The sequence below is a fragment of the Ascaphus truei genome, chromosome 18, assembly GCF_040206685.1.
Source record: "Ascaphus truei isolate aAscTru1 chromosome 18, aAscTru1.hap1, whole genome shotgun sequence".
Classification (NCBI taxonomy): Eukaryota; Metazoa; Chordata; class Amphibia; order Anura; family Ascaphidae; genus Ascaphus; species Ascaphus truei.
Window position 1 is genome coordinate 22,990,755 of NC_134500.1, and position 21,105 is coordinate 23,011,859.

Sequence of the window (21,105 nt, forward strand, 5' to 3'; positions counted from 1 at the left end):
TTCCACAGCCCATGTATTTAGCTACGTCTGCATATGACATGAATGCTCAGATGCGGCATGGTGTGTTATTATTACATTTGTGGCTCGCTTACGGCCGAGTGTTAGAAGTATCCAATTTCTTCTACAATGCATGTGGGCTCATTATATAATATCCCACACCTCTAAAGATCCAAGTGCCCATATAAATGGTCATCGAGTGCTCCGAGCCAAATATCAATTAAATTTGAATGGGGTATTATTTCAGTGCCACAGAAAAAAAAAGTATGGACCCCATGAACAGTTTCCTATGCTCTAGTGCCACTTCTGATTATTCAAACACATCCAGAATGTGACCAGATTAAGATTTGAACATGTATATTGGATACACACAGGAAATGCATTTCCACAAATCCCTTCTAAACTCGGACAAATAAAAAATGGAGACGTAGAGGTCAGGGCGAAGAGGGAAAAGATAAATGGTTTATATAATGGTCTTCCATTCTGTTCCCGTTTATGCATCCTGACATGTCTTTGGCTCGCCCTGCACGTCTAGTTACTGCTGCTTCTCTCAGCTGCTTGCCAGGTGGATGCTTGCTGTTGAACGTTGCATCGGCTGTCTCCTGCTCGCACTGGTTGTAACTCAGAACTTTCAGCTAATTGGAGCAGCTGGGAGATTTATACAAAATATTGCACAAGACACCATACATCCCATTCATTTAAATCGACAATCCAAGAGGATTAAAAAAAAAAAACATTGGATTGAAGCATGGGGTTTCCAGAGCTGAACCCCATTAATTTCAGCTCTAGGGACTCCCTGCTTCCGGAGATACTTGCCTCTGTAGGGGGAAGGGGGGGGGTAACCGTTTTGGCACGGCTAGCAGGAATCACGTAATGGCCGCTTTGCAAAGCTCCTGTGCTCTGTGGGCCAATAGGAAGCTGTGATGTCATCTGGTGAGGCTTCCTATTGGCCCACGTGAAGCAGAGAGATACCGACACCCCCTTCGGAGGTAAGTATATCTGAAAGCAGTGGTCCCCGGAGCTTAATTTAATGGGGTTCATTTCAGGAGACCCCCTTGCTTCAATCTGATGTATACATTTTTTTGTTACATTTGCCCTTGTGAATTGCTCCCTTAAACACAATAAGATTTTATCCAGTGCTGGAAGCTGTCCTATTCAAAAGCAGCACTTACTAAATATGGTTAATTATGTATCAGATGTGGCAGAGAGAGAATGGTGCTGTGTTAGGCCTTGGCCATGTTTAGCGCTTGCTGGCGGAAGCGTGCTGATGCGCACTCCTGCTCAGCACTGAGCTCCTACAGCCGCAATTAGAGCGGCTTTAGTAGGGGCTCACCTGCGCTTCCGTGCGCTTGCGGTAGCGCAGGTCTTAGGGGAATTTAAAATTCCCCCGCTTGCCGGCGCGACAGGCCGGTCACGTGAGCGGTTCGCCCAATGAGGACAAACCAGCTCCGTGACGTCACTGGCCCGCCCCCGGCCAGTGACGCGCCCACCCCCGGCCCGCCCCCTGACGGCCCGCTGACAGTGCGTGCGGTAAGCAACCGCAACGCCAGGGAAAGCACCCGCTTTCCCTGGCCTCAGCGCGCCTCAGCACGCCAGCAGAGAGCATGGCCGAGGCCTTAGCCGGCAGAATAAAAGTAAGGTAGAAGTGATACTGTTCCTTTAATGGCCAACAAGTGGTTACAAAGAGTGCAAGCTTTCAGTCCCTTCTTTAGGTGGATGTTAACATTTTCTCTATCCTATTACATATGCCCAAATCTTCCTAAAGCAGGGACTTTAGTGGCCCTAAAATAACTGAGCAGGTGCCAGGAGTTGCTTCACATGGCATACAAATGATGATAGAAATCATTTTAATTAGGCTTCCAAAATAAAGGCTATTTATTTAATGAAGCAACTGTAGTGTAGACTTCTAGTAGCTGTAGTAGCCTAGAGAATTGTAGGTTTGCTGTAGCTAGTAATGCCTTTTAATGAGAACTCTTCACAGATATTTATGTACATAAGCTTTGATGCCACAGTTTACCTGAAGAAGAGACTTCTGAGGTCTAGAAAAAAAAAGTGTGTGCAACTATACTACACATATGAAGTACTATAATAATGGTTCATTAAAAGGTATCACAACTAGCAACACACATATACAAGTAGGTTATCCACAGATCTATCCCTGGCTGATGATTGCATGAACCATTTAGAATGTAACAATGTTCTGTATGCAATAGCTGTGTTTTATGTACCATTGCGTTTTGCTAACTTTATGCACTGCGGGGGCTGTTTCTGGCCGAGACAACAATTAAATCCATGTGTTTTTCCAACTTCTTCTGGCTCACTTTTCACACCTTCACTTTCACCATTATAACATACTGCACATACACCAACACACATGTACGTTACAAATAAATATCCTCGTGACTAATCATGACGAGTAAAGAGTTCAGAATGATTTACAAAAAGTCCTTGTTGGTGATGAGCCTGCTTGGATCTGGCATCACCTTTGGCAAAAGCAAGAAAGAAAAGAACGGCAGAAGCATCTGTCCATGGAGATTTCTTTGTTGTTCGTTCAAAATACAAAATGTACGCTCAGTGTCTCTGTAGATATTCAGACCTCTTGATCTTGCCTTATGATGTGTTCTTCATGTTCCTTTAGTGCAATTAGAGCTCGTGTTATATGTAGAGTGGTGTTTCTTGCCCGGTGAGAAGCCTAAACATTGCTGCTGGCATTGTCTTCATGTGAATCTGTGGCCCAGACACAAAAAAACATAAAGGTTAGAGCTTACTTATCCTGAATCAATTCTAATGGGTCAATTCCTCAACATGACCACCTTTGTCATTACCAATAGTGAAAGAATTCATAGATATGACATTTTTTCATTAAATGCATGAACCCAAATGGACAAAAACTGACAAAAATACAACCTTTGTACTTTGAGAATTTGGTTAGAAGGGGGTGTCACGTACAGGGATGTCCTGTGCAAGCCACTACGACAGCAAAGATTCAAGCCCATATTTGCTAAGTGGTGCAATTCCATGAGACAACTGTAAGCACCGGATAACACCATACGGACCATTTAAGTGAATGGGCCGCAAGAAGTCTTCCACAGCTGGAAGTTGTTTTTCAAGAGTGCAGAACAAACTCATATATATATACATATATATACATATATATATATATATATATATATATATATATATATATATGATACAAACCAGCTCCTCATAGAATAAGTCCAAACAAATGTCTAAATATACTAGTAGGATAGCATGGAATCCTATAAGATAATCCAATCCTGTACACCTGGACCAGCTTGGGGCTCCGTGGATAACGTCACGTGATATGTGAACCCAAACACAGACAAGAATCATAGTGTATACTGCTAATTAAAAACTAACACACAAACAACATAGCCAGAGACAGGCAAACATACTGTAAAACACAAAAACAAACACAAGCTGCATTAATAATTAAGCTAATTTATTAAAAATAATTATAAAAAGACAACTATGTTCCATAAAATGGAGATGGCGCGTTGAAGATGATGTAGTGGTAAAACCAGAATCCTACTTACAACACAGCAGGTATAAACAAGCGTGAGTCCAACTGTGGCAAGCAGCTCCTGTTCTCTCCTCCGCACTGCTGGGCGACATCTGCAGATCGTCCCAATATCACCGGTGCACTCCGTTGTAGTTTCCAAACACCGGGTGCAAAACCATGAAACACTGCGCATAAGCCTCTCCGGGATAGCCTCGACCTCTGACCCAAGCTATCTCGGAGAGGCTTATGCACAGTGTTTCAAGTGTGGTGTACATTTCCAGCTAATTAACAAGTGGCTGCTTTCCCCTGACAAATGCACCGGTGTTTGGGAACTTCAACGGAGCGCACCGGTGATATTGGGTGTAACTGCTTGTCACAGATTTTTATACATATTGTCCTATGGAAGTTCACTGATGTTGCAAAAGACGTACCAGGAGAGATGCACATGGATACATATCTCGTTTTCTGGTACTTCCTTGGAAGCAACTGGACAATAGGAATTTCCCCGTGATCAGATGAATGTGACTTTAGACAGGAACTGGACCCACCTAGTTGTCTACAACACCAACATTCTTGCCTATCGCACTACACCTCCTCCCTTATTGTTATAATAGTAGACTGTTACAGCTGCACTAACTCGCGTGCTGTAAATCCCTTTTACAGGTTCTACCAAACATGCAATCCTCTTTTTCATAAAAATATCTACCCTTCATAATACCATTTCTGTGGATCCAACAGTCCTAATTGAGACATCACCATTGTTACCAAATGCTAATATGTTGTTATCTCCTGCTCTTATTACAACTTCAATCAAGACCTGCTCATGTTTGTCCTAACAGAGAACGCTTTTTTATTTCTTATTTAAGTACAAATGTGGTTCTGGTGTCTGGATGTTCTGTGACTATAGCAGGCTTCATTGTACTCTTTTGTAGCACAGTGTATGTTGGGTATACTTACAACATTATCATTGAGTCTATATGGATATCATTATCATGGAGTCCTATGGAAACAGTGGTATTGTGAGACATACCTGCCCCGTTGAGTTAGTTGAAGGAATAATGTCACACTACATCTGTACATTATTGATAATACTACTGTAAAGTTTGTGAGCTTCTGAGTTAGACGGTGATGGGCTGTTTTACGATGGGCTACATCTGTATTCACTCATTCTCTCTCCCTGTAAATCAAGCATCCCATAAAGATGGGCCGGCCATGCCACCTATTGATTTCATAGAATATATGTGTCCATACGTGAATACAAAATGACAGTAACCACGGTCTGCTTCCTTATCACACTGAACCATACAAAACCGCACTGGAGCAAAGTGACCTGAGAAATAAAAGGAATTTTTTTTAAATATATATAATTTTTTTTTTTATCTCGCACCCTTTCTTCTTCACTGCTTTTGAATATCAATTTATCTCATCAATGAAACATCTAAAAACAAATGTTCAAAGCCGCGGGCTACACAATGCTGCTGAACGCAGAGCTACAGACTTCGAATGTTTTCAATGCAGTACACAAATGTAATGAAAATACTCAGAGGAGAGAGCATCTTAATTCAATACATGTGAAAGTTAATCTCTTCTTCTAACGGAAATGGGGAGTATGTGTATTTGTATTAGGAACAGCATGGGAAGCTTATTCATTTTGATACTGCAGAAACCATAGCATAGAACTGGAACACATACAGATAGAGCCAATATTGTTGCACTTAAATTAAATCAGGGGTGGCCAACTCAAGTCCTCAAGGGCCACCAACTGGTCAGGTTTTCAGGATATCCCTGCTTCAGCACAGGTGGTTCAATCAGTGGCTCGGTCACTCTGACTGAGCCAGTGATTGAGCCACCTGTGCTGAAGCCGGGATATCCTGAAAACCTAGATATTGTCTTAACATTTATGATACAGAAATTTTCTTTATCTACTTACAGCTACTGTGACACTATGTGCCTTTGTAATTGCTGCCTTTTGGTTGTGGATCAATGTGCTAAAGAGATGTCAGGTTTACTTGCAGGTTCAGGCTAAATGCCAAACTGAATGTGGGATCAGAATTCAGACGCTCCATTCATTTGTCTTAGGTTAGCGCCACATAGCAGTTTAAGAGGAATCTAATATAATTCCTTCAGTGACGGGGGAACATCACCTCACTGCATTAATTAAAGTAGTTAATGAATGCTCACAAGGGCATAACAAGGTTGGTTTCTAAAGCTATGGTCCGGTATACTGTATATGGTAGATGCTATAACACCATACTTATTAAAGTTTTGTGGTTCAAATGCACGTTGTCATGACAGCTGCCATATAAAACCACATTACTTCCTATATATACCACCAAAGAAGGAGCGGCTCAGTGAGTAAAGACACTGACTGGCACTGAGTTTGAAGCAGGGGAGCCTGGTTCAATTCCTGGCGTCGGCTCCTTGTGACCTTGGGCAAGTCACTTTATCTCCCTGTGCCTCAGGCACCAAAACATAGAATGTTTCTGTAAAGCGCTACGTAAAACTAGTGGCACTCTACAAGAACATATTATTATTATTATTATTATTATTATTATTATTATTATTATTTATAGTCTGTCTTCTGCCTCATATCCTTCAGACAACCGCACGCAATTTGTTGCCTGTGAGAATGCGAGAGAGTCTTCCTACAGCAGCCACAAAAACCGCGATGGCCTTTAAAAGGTAAAAGAAGTGGGTGAGGATACCAGGACCAAGTGTGAGTTCTAAAATCCTAGGGCGAGTGCGCACTGGAAAATAACTGTTCGGCTTGACACATGGGAACAAAACGATAAAGACCTTAGAACAGGGGGGGGGGCAACTCCAGTCCTCAAGTACCACCAGCAAGTTGGGTTTTCAGGATATCCCTGGTTCAGCCCAAGTGGCTCAATCAGTTTCTCAGTTGAGCCACCTGTGCTGGAGCAGGGATATCATTAAAACCTGACCTGTTGGTGGCCCTTGAGAACTGGAGTTGGCCACTCCTGTTCTTAGGTCTTTATCGTTTTTCTATCATTTCATATACTGGAATATCCCAGGTTTTCGGTTGGTATAAAAAAATATATAAGTAAAACAAATCAAAATCATCCCATTTGCTGCCAAAGTGGTCAGCACAGTCTCCTTCTGCAACAAACGCAGGGCCGGCTTGATGGCCGTGTCATCAGTGCAGTCACACCAAGCCCCGTGGTTACAGAGGTCCCATGCTCGTACCCACAACAATTAAACTGATTGCCGGGGGAGAGCATCTCCTCCTGCAGGATTCCTCACCATAAGAGGACACACACGTCCCTACACTGAGCCCTGCAACCGTCCCAGCCGGCACCTGCAACAAACGATCGGTTATTGCCGTCTTCACAGATTCTTACCTCTCCCACTGAATTGGACAAAGCTTGGACGATCTTCTCATGAGCAGTAGCCACAACGCTTTGTCCATTGATCTCTATAATACGGTGTCCAACTCGGACTCCACCTCTCTCGGCTATTCCACCTCTCATGAGGCTGCAAATCTGCAGGGTAAAAAAAATAGAAGACGGAGGGTTTGTGAAACCGGTAACTGAACCAGAACTTCCAAAGTAAACGTTGATTAGCTGTTTCCTATCATTTCCTTTTACAATGTAATTAACTATGCCTTGAAAAGTGTCTATGGAAAACTCTAAACTGATGTCAACATCCATGGATCAAAATCAGTGAGAATTGGGGATTTTTAATGGCTTTCAATAGTACTGACTTCTGCCCGCGAGTCGCTATTGAAGTATATGAGACCAATGATGCTAAATAATCCTGAGACTGATTTCACATCAGAGAGACTCGCAGAAACGCAGAGAGAGCTGATGTGTATGAATTAGGCCCGTAATATAGTGAGGGCGCGCTTGCTGCGCCGTACGCACGTGCTTCACTTATAATTGGCTATGGTTAGCCAGCCATTGTATGCTAGGGCCGCGCACGCATGGCAGTGAGCGTGGAGCCGGCCAATTGGGGGGAAGACTGTGAAAACTATGTTTTCGTGCTGCTACCGCTCACTGTTTGCAAGTATGTGTGTATATGTATGTGTGTGTATATGTATATGTGTGTATGTGTATGTGTGTGTATATGTGTATGTATGTCTGTGTGTATGTGTGTATATGTATATGTGTGTATATGTGTATGTGTGTATGTGTGTATGTGTGTATATGTATATGTGTGTATATGTGTATGTGTGTATGTGTGTATATGTATATGTGTGTATATGTGTATGTGTGTATGTGTGTATGTGTGTATGTGTGTATGTGTGTATATGTATATGTGTGTATATGTGTATGTGTGTATGTGTGTATGTGTGTATGTGTGTATGTGTGTATATGTATATGTGTGTATATGTGTATGTATGTCTGTGTGTATGTGTGTATATGTATATGTGTGTATATGTGTATGTGTGTATGTGTGTATGTGTGTATATGTATATGTGTGTATATGTGTATGTGTGTATGTGTGTATATGTATATGTGTGTATATGTGTATGTGTGTATGTGTGTATGTGTGTATATGTATATGTGTGTATATGTGTATGTGTGTATGTGTGTATGTGTGTATATGTATATGTGTGTATATGTGTATGTATGTCTGTGTGTATGTGTGTATATGTATATGTGTGTATGTGTGTATGTGTGTATGTGTGTATGTGTGTGTGTGTATGTGTGTATATGTGTATGTGTGTATGTGTGTATATGTATATGTGTGTATGTGTGTATATGTATATGTGTGTATATGTGTATGTGTGTATGTGTGTATGTGTGTATATGTATATGTGTGTATATGTGTACAGTATGTGTGTATGTGTGTATGTGTGTATATGTATATGTGTGTATATGTGTATGTGTGTATGTGTGTATGTGTGTATATGTATATGTGTGTATATGTGTATGTATGTCTGTGTATGTGTTGTTCAAAGTGAGTGTTTACCGGCCCCCTGTCGCTCACAGCAGCACGGACCATACACACAAAAATTGTGCGTCACGTGCACGAGTGTTCGCACAGGGGCGCGCGTACGGACCTTAACAATATGCTGGATCTTAGCTTTCCAACACGGAGCCAAGTGAATTAAGGACAGTGACATGTTTAACAGGATTTAAGGGCGCTAATCGACAACTTAAAAAATTTCTTTAACTCTTAACACTTCCTTTGTAAATGTGTTCTTTTTTTTTTACAATCTATATCTGTTGTCTTTTGGTGACTGTTGTCTTGTTTTGTTCTTTGCGTGTAAATTAAGTATGTGTAAAAATATGTGTGAAACCTGTATTATTAGCAGATAAACATAAGTAGCTGATATGCTTGAATTGAGGGGACCTGAAGAAAAGGAAAATATATTCATTTTTCACTAGATACAAATAGGTAAAACAGTTAATGTAAGGGTGATTCAATCGTTCTAAGCAAGTTACACGAATAAGCTCTTTGCATATTTTTTGACCTGCTATGTAAGAATGCCTCGTCAATTGCCAATAAAAATAATATAGTCATGGTTGTCAATGGCAAGCATGCATCCAATTTTTGTTATGCTTTTTGTATTTATGCTTTTGAGCCTAGGATACAACAGCTTTTTATCTGAATCAAGGGGACCTCCGGAGCTGAACCGTGGCTTCTTATTGGGCCACGGGAATGAGGCAGACCCGTGGCCATTTTGATTTCCTGAAAAGGGGGGGGGAGGGGAAACTACAATAAAAGGTAGATTTCTCAGGAAATCTAGGTGAGTCTACGGATTTGAGAATAGTGCCAATCAGCTTCGGAGATCTAGTTGTCTAATCTACTAAACAAATATTAAAATAGCTTTATAAGTTGTTAAATGTGTGAGTGCTTTCAGTTTTTTTGCAAAAAAATATATATAAAAAATATTAGAGTGATCCTGAGTTAAAATATTTCAGTTACATGCTTAACTCTTTCAGTGCCAATGTCTGCAATACATTAGAAGCAAATGGTAGATCTTAATGGGACATTTAATCAATTATACACACATATAGCATTTCATCTTCTATTTATAAAATCACACATTGCAAGGTTACCTAGAATTTCCTGGTGCTGCTACATTAAAAAGGATTGCTACTTATTTATAATATACGACGTATTCAGGTCACCTCTAATGGGATAATGCTGCCCCCACGTCACACTATACTATGTCAATACTATAGAGAGTAAATATTTCCAAGTATGTAACCACAAGATTGGGCGATTTCCATGTAAAAATCTCTATCTATTACTAATCGATTACACTTAGCAAATAATACGTCGGTAGATACAGTTCTCTTTCCCCAGCGGGTCTGCCTGATGTTCTTTCTGTGCTGTTCTTTATTGCTCTTATAAAGCTCTCAAGGGGGTAGTTAGAATTAAATAAATGTTCAAAGAGTACATCTTGAGTTTATAAGCCTTCAGGCTCTTTTATGGAGAGAACCATTTAACCTGTAGTCTCTTGTCCCCAACGGCACTAGTTAAACACAGAGATTAACTATATACAGTATTGAACATCTATGCATTCATTTAATAGTGATGACTATTTTACCCTATAAAAATAGTCCCGCTTCACTGAAACAATGAATCAGCATGTCCACAGTATATTGTTCCAGTCTGTTCTTCTTCATGCAGTGGGATTCAAGTCTTTATCATCAGGTTCTCAATGTCCCTAATTTATTTTACTGCTACAGTATGTGGTGATCTTACCCTGGAGTTATGCGATCTGACATGAATTCTAACTCTGCATGACTCCTTGTCCAAGCATTTCTCTGCTTCCAGAAAACAACAGCCTCCACTCTCACCGTTCTAGATGCTGTTTTTCGTACCATCTCTATTGTGTTCCTGTCCTTCTTAAAATATGATCTACGGAACTTAACGTTTTTGCAGCTCAGGTCTTTTTAATGATGTACAGAGTGGCATTACCATCTCCTTTCTGCTCCTAAAACCTTTCTATATGTAGCATAGCCTCCCGTCCGCTATGCCTTTTCCTGGGCCCTACCGTGTAAGACCTGTTAGGTGCAGGCAGTGGATGGGTTAATTCCTTCTCTAAAGCTTTGTATGCTTTTTGTAGCCTTGGATACGATTGTAGGTATCCAAGGGCGGGCGATAGCAACAGCCAGAAAGTGTCAGCCTGAGGCAAGGATAGTGATAGGTCATCACATCCTATGTATGGCCCAATAAGTATTCAACCTGCTCTGTTAAGGGGCAGGGTTACAAACAAAAACTCAAGGCTATATATACTGGCACTTTCCTAAAGTGGGTGTCTGTCTTTCCTCCCCCTGCGGAGTGAATACAGCTACCCTCTGTCTCACTAGGAGGCAGAGGAGGAGTCCTGAAGGCCTGGTCTGGGCCTCAAGCCCTAATCAGTGCACCTTCATTAGGGGAAGCTAGGAGAAGAATGCACCTGCTTTGTACATCTGATCTAACTGCAATAAATATCATTGAACCATAAGAAGTGTGTTTCAATGTCTGGCTGCTGAAAGAAAGGTGTCAGCCTGGGCCATCCTGCTGGTATCCAGAGGATCCATGCTGACTAGAGGCGCTGCACCCAAGAACTAAGGTACCCTGAAAACCTGTCCTGCCTGTTCTCCCCACAACACCGCGGAGCACTCAGCCCTCCTGTTGCCACACAGGTACAGCACTACACCTAAATGGAATAGCCAGAGAAGCAGACACCCCTCAATCTCATTTAGGGTGGGGGTACAAGGGCTACACATATAAAACAAAGCATTTTGCCGCCCATACCCGTTACCTGTTGGCATTGCTTCACCACACCTGTGTCGGAATGGGACATTTGGTCGCCGCCCTATCGCCGCAACCAAATCACCGTCGGCGTTCGGCTATAGATGGACCCTCCGCCGCAGCCGACCCGCCGCTGGAATCCCCACCGCTGGCCGCTTCTTATGTAAGTTTTATTGCTGTTTAGGGTAGGAAGTTAATTTAAAGGTTTTAGCGGTTAGGGTAGGGGATTCATTTAAGGTGGTTTAAGGGTTTGTTAGGGGTCTTCGGGTAAGGGCATAGGGTTTTAGGGTATTAAGGAATGGGCTTAGGGTAGGGGGTTTAGGCAATTACCGTAGGGGAGAAGTGTCGATGCAGCAGGGTCTGGCGGTGGGGTGAGTCGTGGCGAAGCACCAGTGGTCATGTGGTTGCGGCAAAATGACCATGAACAAATGCCCTAGACCGACCTGTGCAGTTCAATGTCTTAGTAACTGTACTGTTCTGATATAGATGCTGATTTACCATAAGAACAATATTAAAGTTCTCCGTAGAAGAAACTGCAGTGTACCGAGCTTTCTGAATCTCACAGGTCTCTTCTTTCTGTGAACACAGGTTGTGGCAGCTCTGAACAGATAATGAACACACAAATCAGTGTACTGTTCACAGTAATAAAGAAAATATAGGGTGCTCAAACCCAGGACGACTCTGTTCAGTTCAGTGAGTGATAAACATTTAACCCTGGAGATACCAGTGGGAGTGGGTGGTGAATATATAGACTTGTAAGTCCTTAATAACAGCTGTTAAACTTAACCATAAGAGTCTAAACACCATGAAGAACCCACTCACGTCATCTCCAGGGGTGATGGAAAGGCGTGCCAGCCATGAGGGATCCGAAGTCCAGTGATAGGCAGAAGGAAAAAACGAATGGCGCACAGCCAGGGAGCCAGGTGTAGAGTAAAACTGCTTCTTTATTTGTGCGTGCAGAGAGACAACAGGAGATCCCCTTGATGGGACAAGGACAGGAACCTCCTACGCGTTTCGGACCTGGGGGTCCTTTATCAAGGAGTGTGGGGTGTGCTGGGATAAGGCACCTTAAATACCTGAGCGATAATGGGTGAATTGAGAAAATCTGTGCGAAATTGGCCCTCCGTCCAGTGCGCATGCGCGTGACGTCACTCGTGGCGCCGCGCCGACCACCCAAAGGCTTGTGGGTAAGGACCGCCCATGGTGAGTGTCCGCGCATGCTCAGACTGGAACGTGAGGCTAACAGAGCTCATCCAGTCTGTATCGCTACTCCTGCCCTCAGTGACGTCACCGCGGGTCTCCGATAGGCCGGTACATGCCGCTGCATCACCAATGATCATACCAGGTCCCCTGCGCTCACACTAAAGGCTATTGCAGTGTACACAGACTGGGGCTGGCTAAAATAAACACTCACTAATGCCCCACAACAAGAGTAAATCCATATCAACAAATCTTAAGATATACTTGTTGTGAGTTGGTGTTCTCATCCCTGCTGATCCCACATGTAAAAAGACATACAGTGTAACATATATGACACCCTACTAAAATAACCACAACAATATCCTCATTATGCACTGTGCATTTTGAGATATTGTTGAAAACATATCTATACAAAGAATTAAATTAAAAACAAAATATACATTAAGCAAGACTTTTTTTGTATGCCTTCTCTTCCAAGTCCCCAAGGCTGAGGAAGAACAAATGTATGTTACTTTTATACAAGCAATTATCACTCTGCTTTGCTAATAAGCCATCAACATGATTAATATTACACAAACAGGTTGTATTTCCAACTGTAGGCGACTTCAGGTACTTGGTTTAAAGTTACAATTTTATAACTATAATTTTGACCACTATCAATTTTTTGAGCTTTTCAAAGGGTTCCCAATTTGTTTGGGGGTAGAGTGCAACCGTAGTCAAAGCAAGACCACCATGAGTTATCTCACACCAAGTGAATTAGTATTATGCTGGGAAGAGGATGCTATTCTTTTTATTTTCTATCTATAATATAAGAGTGTTGTAATATAATTGATTAATATTTATGCAAAAAATGGGACAGGTTCCATTCTACGTTTAGACCCCAGGGAGTTCTAGTCTGGAGCATGAATATCCAGTAAGCCTCCCTGCGGTCTAGGAGGTTGAGCAAATCACCTCCTCTTTCTTTAGAGAAGATTCTTTCAATTCCCTGTACTTTTAGCCCATTGATGTTACCTTTAGGGCAATGTGTAAAATGTTTGGAGACCGGATGGGATGTGTCCCCTTTCTTGATGAGTCTGATATGTTCTAGTATTCTATTTTTTAGGGGTCTGATGGTCCTCCCTACGTAATTTATTCCGCACCCACAGGTCAGTAGATAGATTACATATTGAGTATCACAATTTATGAATGACTTGATCGTGAAGTTCTGATTGGATCTATAACCTCTGAATTGTTGTGAGGGTGTCACAAAAGGACAGATCTTACATCTCCCGCATCTATATGATCCCTTTGTAACAAATTTTCTGGTAGAGGGGGGGGAGGACGCCACATAGCTGGGTGATATATAAGCAGCAATAGTTTTTGCCTTGCGGTAAACAAAGCGGGGGCCCTTCTCCACACAGTCTTTTAGGCTCCCATCCATTTGGAGGATGTTCCAATGATTACGAATAATTCTCTGGATTTGATTACTACATTTATTGTATTGCGTAATCATCAGTGGAACATCCTCCCTCATGAAGTTGGTGCCTCTGTTGGTTTTATCCTTACTTAAGGCTAATGGGTCCTTGGTTAGATCCCCCTGTCTGTTTTTTAGTAGATCCTCTCTATTTGTTAATGCAACCTCTTTTCGTATATTATTCAAACGCTCTAGATTATACCCTCTCTGATGAAAGCGATGGCACAACTCCTCAGACTGACGAGAAAAAGCCTCTTCTGTAGAGCAATTCCTCCTCAGTCTGAGGAATTGGCCCTTGGGGATACCTCTAATAACGGCAGGTGGATGACAGCTGTCAGCTCTTAATAGCATATTTCTTGCATTGGGCTTTCTAAATGTCTCTGTTTGTATTTGGCCTTTGATATCAATGAATAATCGGAGGTCCAGATAGTCAATGTGTTGTGTATTGTAAATGTGAGTAAAGGCTAAATTTAAATCATTTTTATTGATATAGTGAAAAAAATTGTGCAGAGTGTCTAAATCCCCATCCCAAATCATAATCAGGTCATCAATGAACCTTCTGTAAAATATAATGTGCTTACGAAAAGGATTGGTGCTCGAAAAAATAAACAGTGATTCCCACCACCCCATAAATAAATTAGCATACACCGGTGCAAAACTCGTGCCCATTGCAGTGCCCCTCTGTTGTAGGTAAAATGTGCGGTCAAATAAAAAATAATTGTGTGTCAATAAGAAATTTATGGCATCTAAAATAAATGCTGTGTGAAAGTGATTGCTGTCTGGACCCCCGATGAAGTGCTCAACAGCTGTCACCCCCTGATCGTGTCTTATCACTGAGTAGAGGGACGTAACGTCCATAGTTACCCAGATAAAGTGTGGGTTCCATTTAACATTGGTTAATTTTCTAATGAGGTCCCCTGAATCCAACAGGAATGAAGGTAGGCTTTTGACAAAAGGTTGAAGATATTTATCAATATATTTTGATAAACCATCTCCCAAAGATCCAATAGACGAAATGATTGGTCTCCCCGGGGGGTCGACCAATGTCTTATGGACCTTTGGGAGATGGTAAAAGACTGGTATAATTGGATTTGGATTCCATAAAAATGCATTTTCAGTTTTATTTAATACTTGTGTGATTGCCCCCACCTCTAACAATTCTTTATATGACTTCAAAAAACTCTCTGTGGGATCATCTGGTAGTGCAGAGTAGGTGGTGGCATCCCCAAGTTGCCGATAGGCCTCCTTGAGGTAGGCAGCCCTACTCTGCACTACCACCGCTCCTCCCTTGTCCGCATTCTTTATAACAATTTTTGAGTTTTTTTGCAAAGATAACAAAGCCTGCTTTTCTGTGTAGTTCAAATTATGTTTACCCACATTTGTTAGGGAATAACCCTCTGCCAAGATGCGCAAGTCCCTAATGACCAAATTCTCGAACGTAGTCAAGAATGGGCCCTTAGAGAATTGAGGATCAAATAAGGAACCTTTTTTGAGGTTAGACCTCCAATTGCTAAACTCCGGAATCACAATCTGTTCAGCAAAAAAACTTCCCTCTCTTCCAGAAAAATCAAAAAGAACCAGGAGAGGAAAGAAGAGAGGGCGGCAGATGGCCGGCCAAAAGGAAGAAGTGAGTACCAACCAAGAAATAGATGTTATAAACATATCAGGGGAGGATTTAACCACCGCAGAATTGTCACTCCTTAGAAAAGGACTAAAATATGCACCAACAATGGACTTTGATCTGTTTAACACCGCTATAGATGTCCACAAATTTGTGAGGAAATTAACTTTAAAATCATTTTTTCATAAACGTTCTCAGTTTGTGGGTCCCTCAAACGATAGTTCACTGGACACTGTGGGGGATATCGTTTTACCTGGACCCCCACTTACACCACATCCGGAAGATCTTGAAGTACCATCAGGGGTTCCAGCCCCTCAAATTCCCTCATTTAGAGAGGCTTGTGACCTCCAAGATATGTTGGACCTTGAAGAATTATTGCATGATAATGATGTTTCACCTGAACAGATTGTGATTCCGGAGTTTAGCAATTGGAGGTCTAACCTCAAAAAAGGTTCCTTATTTGATCCTCAATTCTCTAAGGGCCCATTCTTGACTACGTTCGAGAATTTGGTCATTAGGGACTTGCGCATCTTGGCAGAGGGTTATTCCCTAACAAATGTGGGTAAACATAATTTGAACTACACAGAAAAGCAGGCTTTGTTATCTTTGCAAAAAAACTCAAAAATTGTTATAAAGAATGCGGACAAGGGAGGAGCGGTGGTAGTGCAGAGTAGGGCTGCCTACCTCAAGGAGGCCTATCGGCAACTTGGGGATGCCACCACCTACTCTGCACTACCAGATGATCCCACAGAGAGTTTTTTGAAGTCATATAAAGAATTGTTAGAGGTGGGGGCAATCACACAAGTATTAAATAAAACTGAAAATGCATTTTTATGGAATCCAAATCCAATTATACCAGTCTTTTACCATCTCCCAAAGGTCCATAAGACATTGGTCGACCCCCCGGGGAGACCAATCATTTCGTCTATTGGATCTTTGGGAGATGGTTTATCAAAATATATTGATAAATATCTTCAACCTTTTGTCAAAAGCCTACCTTCATTCCTGTTGGATTCAGGGGACCTCATTAGAAAATTAACCAATGTTAAATGGAACCCACACTTTATCTGGGTAACTATGGACGTTACGTCCCTCTACTCAGTGATAAGACACGATCAGGGGGTGACAGCTGTTGAGCACTTCATCGGGGGTCCAGACAGCAATCACTTTCACACAGCATTTATTTTAGATGCCATAAATTTCTTATTGACACACAATTATTTTTTATTTGACCGCACATTTTACCTACAACAGAGGGGCACTGCAATGGGCACGAGTTTTGCACCGGTGTATGCTAATTTATTTATGGGGTGGTGGGAATCACTGTTTATTTTTTCGAGCACCAATCCTTTTCGTAAGCACATTATATTTTACAGAAGGTTCATTGATGACCTGATTATGATTTGGGATGGGGATTTAGACACTCTGCACAATTTTTTTCACTATATCAATAAAAATGATTTAAATTTAGCCTTTACTCACATTTACAATACACAACACATTGACTATCTGGACCTCCGATTATTCATTGATATCAAAGGCCAAATACAAACAGAGACATTTAGAAAGCCCAATGCAAGAAATATGCTATTAAGAGCTGACAGCTGTCATCCACCTGCCGTTATTAGAGGTATCCCCAAGGGCCAATTCCTCAGACTGAGGAGGAATTGCTCTACAGAAGAGGCTTTTTCTCGTCAGTCTGAGGAGTTGTGCCATCGCTTTCATCAGAGAGGGTATAATCTAGAGCGTTTGAATAATATACGAAAAGAGGTTGCATTAACAAATAGAGAGGATCTACTAAAAAACAGACAGGGGGATCTAACCAAGGACCCATTAGCCTTAAGTAAGGATAAAACCAACAGAGGCACCAACTTCATGAGGGAGGATGTTCCACTGATGATTACGCAATACAATAAATGTAGTAATCAAATCCAGAGAATTATTCGTAATCATTGGAACATCCTCCAAATGGATGGGAGCCTAAAAGACTGTGTGGAGAAGGGCCCCCGCTTTGTTTACCGCAAGGCAAAAACTATTGCTGCTTATATATCACCCAGCTATGTGGCGTCCTCCCCCCCCTCTACCAGAAAATTTGTTACAAAGGGATCATATAGATGCGGGAGATGTAAGATCTGTCCTTTTGTGACACCCTCACAACAATTCAGAGGTTATAGATCCAATCAGAACTTCACGATCAAGTCATTCATAAATTGTGATACTCAATATGTAATCTATCTACTGACCTGTGGGTGCGGAATAAATTACGTAGGGAGGACCATCAGACCCCTAAAAAATAGAATACTAGAACATATCAGACTCATCAAGAAAGGGGACACATCCCATCCGGTCTCCAAACATTTTACACATTGCCCTAAAGGTAACATCAATGGGCTAAAAGTACAGGGAATTGAAAGAATCTTCTCTAAAGAAAGAGGAGGTGATTTGCTCAACCTCCTAGACCGCAGGGAGGCTTACTGGATATTCATGCTCCAGACTAGAACTCCCTGGGGTCTAAACGTAGAATGGAACCTGTCCCATTTTTTGCATAAATATTAATCAATTATATTACAACACTCTTATATTATAGATAGAAAATAAAAAGAATAGCATCCTCTTCCCAGCATAATACTAATTCACTTGGTGTGAGATAACTCATGGTGGTCTTGCTTTGACTACGGTTGCACTCTACCCCCAAACAAATTGGGAACCCTTTGAAAAGCTCAAAAAATTGATAGTGGTCAAAATTATAGTTATAAAATTGTAACTTTAAACCAAGTACCTGAAGTCGCCTACAGTTGGAAATACAACCTGTTTGTGTAATATTAATCATGTTGATGGCTTATTAGCAAAGCAGAGTGATAATTGCTTGTATAAAAGTAACATACATTTGTTCTTCCTCAGCCTTGGGGACTTGGAAGAGAAGGCATACAAAAAAAGTCTTGCTTAATGTATATTTTGTTTTTAATTTAATCCTTTGTATAGATATGTTTTCAACAATATCTCAAAATGCACAGTGCATAATGAGGATATTGTTGTGGTTATTTTAGTAGGGTGTCATATATGTTACACTGTATGTCTTTTTACATGTGGGATCAGCAGGGATGAGAACACCAACTCACAACAAGTATATCTTAAGATTTGTTGATATGGATTTACTCTTGTTGTGGGGCATTAGTGAGTGTTTATTTTAGCCAGCCCCAGTCTGTGTACACTGCAATAGCCTTTAGTGTGAGCGCAGGGGACCTGGTATGATTGGTGCAATGACGGCTGTTCAGCACCATCATTGGTGATGCAGCGGCATGTACCGGCCTATCGGAGACCCGCGGTGACGTCACTGAGGGCAGGAGTAGCGATACAGACTGGATGAGCTCTGTTAGCCTCACGTTCCAGTCTGAGCATGCGCGGACACTCACCATGGGCGGTCCTTACCCACAAGCCTTTGGGTGGTCGGCGCGGCGCCACGAGTGACGTCACGCGCATGCGCACTGGACGGAGGGCCAATTTCGCACAGATTTTCTCAATTCACCCATTATCGCTCAGGTATTTAAGGTGCCTTATCCCAGCACACCCCACACTCCTTGATAAAGGACCCCCAGGTCCGAAACGCGTAGGAGGTTCCTGTCCTTGTCCTATCAAGGGGATCTCCTGTTGTCTCTCTGCACGCACAAATAAAGAAGCAGTTTTACTCTACACCTGGCTCCCTGGCTGTGCGCCATTCGTTTTTTCCTTCTGCCTACTACTGTACACAGTAAGAATGACCTGTGAGGTTTTGCATGATCTGTACACAACACATTCATCTATGAAGAACTATCTTGTAGGTTAAAAGGTATCAGAACCTAGAAGAAATCTAGAACAAACCTACGACAAATCTTCTGTAACCAACAAAATCTCACTTTCCTGGCTGCCGCTAATGGTCCATGTACTGTACATTTCAAGACCATCAATAATTATTGAACATTACCCTGGGTGTGATGTTCAATGTTAATAATGACTCCGGTTTAGAATACAGCAGATACAACATGACATGTACAGTAAATGCTGAAACTAAAAGAGGTGACGTTTTGGGATGTTGAGGAACATACAGTACAGAGGTACTCAAAATAATATGCAGTATGCATGTTCGTTTTAGGAAAATTAGGGTACACATCTCTACTGTCAGAAAGGCCAAAAATGCTGGATCTTTCCAGAAAAGGAGTTGATATGATGCTCTGGAAAAGAAAATGGTCCCATTTGCTTACAGTATTTAAATCAGAAACCACACCGTTGAAGAGATCTCAAGAGAAAACTATTTCAGGCCATTTTAAACGACGCAGGTAAAGAATTGTCTTTTCTGTGTTGCAATGTGGAATACTCCAAAACTAATGAGCCTGGAAATAGAAAGCGTTCGAGCAAAACTAACTTGAACATCAGCAAACTTGTCAGGGAGATTTAGGTAAGTGCACTTGAAAAAAACAATTACACCCAAACAATCCTCCTGCTTATGCAGGGATTTAAAGTATATTCATGTGAAAGGAACTAAAAAATATTTGCATTGTGCATAAACTCCAGAGATAAAAGCCTGCCTGTTTGTGAACATATGTAATCAGGCATTGTTTATGCTAAATACTTTCCCTTGAATTATTCAGGATGAAGAGAAAAGTGCCTGATTTGAACAGCACCTGCAGAATATGCTAATCAAAGACTGCATTGTTCAGAATGTGTATGTGGAAGAAGGAATTTAACTGTTATGGCCAATTCCAGTACATGGTCTTACTGCACCATAATATATCATATGGCCTGGCATCGCAAAGCATATATGACCCTTCGTGTTTGGCGAACAAAGGTTTTGTCCGACATGAAAAGATCATGCCACGTTGTATAAGTACATTGTCACTTATTCTTCAGTATAAAGTGCTATAGTACATACACCCCACCCAACCCCCCCATTGAAGTGCAGTAGTGCTGGATTGGCACTATCGCACTTTATAGCATAAGGGCCATTGAGTATTAACAGCATAATAAGACAATATAGTCTCACATAGCAAAATATGTATTTTCAAAGATATTAGTTTCCAAACCCCAGTAATTCCTGGGGATGGGGTAAAACAGCTACAGTACCAACAACTTCCTTGCCACCAGTAGAATGCATATATGTTCCATACCCGACATGATTAGTGATTTCAATGTTCTTGCGAGCAGCAGCAGCAGCTACAGGCACTCCCTACGGAGGTCTGTATCTCCAGAAGCAGGGGGTCCCCAGAGATGAAATGAATGGGGTTCGGCTCCGGAGAATCCCTGCTTCAATCCCTTGTTTAAAAAATAAATAAATAGACCAAAAAAATCACCTGCTTGGATTGCCTCTTTAACTTGTGTAGTTCTCTGTTTACTGAAGAACTTTAAGGCTGAGTCCATGGTGACTTCAGCCGTGCGGAGGCGCGCTGAGGCTGAGGGAAAGCGGGTGCTTTCCCTGGCCTTTGTTCGCGTGCCGTCTGAGGGCGTGTTGGGGGGGGCTGGCCAGTGACGTTACGAAGCTAGTTCGTCCTCATTGGGCGAACCGCTCACGTGACCGGCCCTGTGCTCCCGTGAGTGCCGAAACTTTAAACTGACATGCCGGCTACG

The 21,105-nt window shown here is 41.8% G+C and overlaps 1 protein-coding gene across 1 annotated transcript in view; it reads right to left on the reverse strand.

Annotated features, from left to right (window-relative positions):
- Window positions 1–1,574: 1,574 nt before the first annotated feature.
- Window positions 1,575–21,105, reverse strand: part of APBA2 (amyloid beta precursor protein binding family A member 2) — a 338,632-nt gene continuing 319,101 nt past the window's right edge. The window contains exons 12-13 of the mRNA XM_075575858.1: window positions 6,880–7,020; window positions 1,575–2,724 (exon numbers count right to left, since the gene is read on the reverse strand). Coding sequence (XP_075431973.1) covers window positions 2,653–2,724; window positions 6,880–7,020 — 213 coding nt within the window. The 3' untranslated portion in view covers window positions 1,575–2,652. The remainder of the gene's footprint in view (window positions 2,725–6,879; window positions 7,021–21,105) is intronic.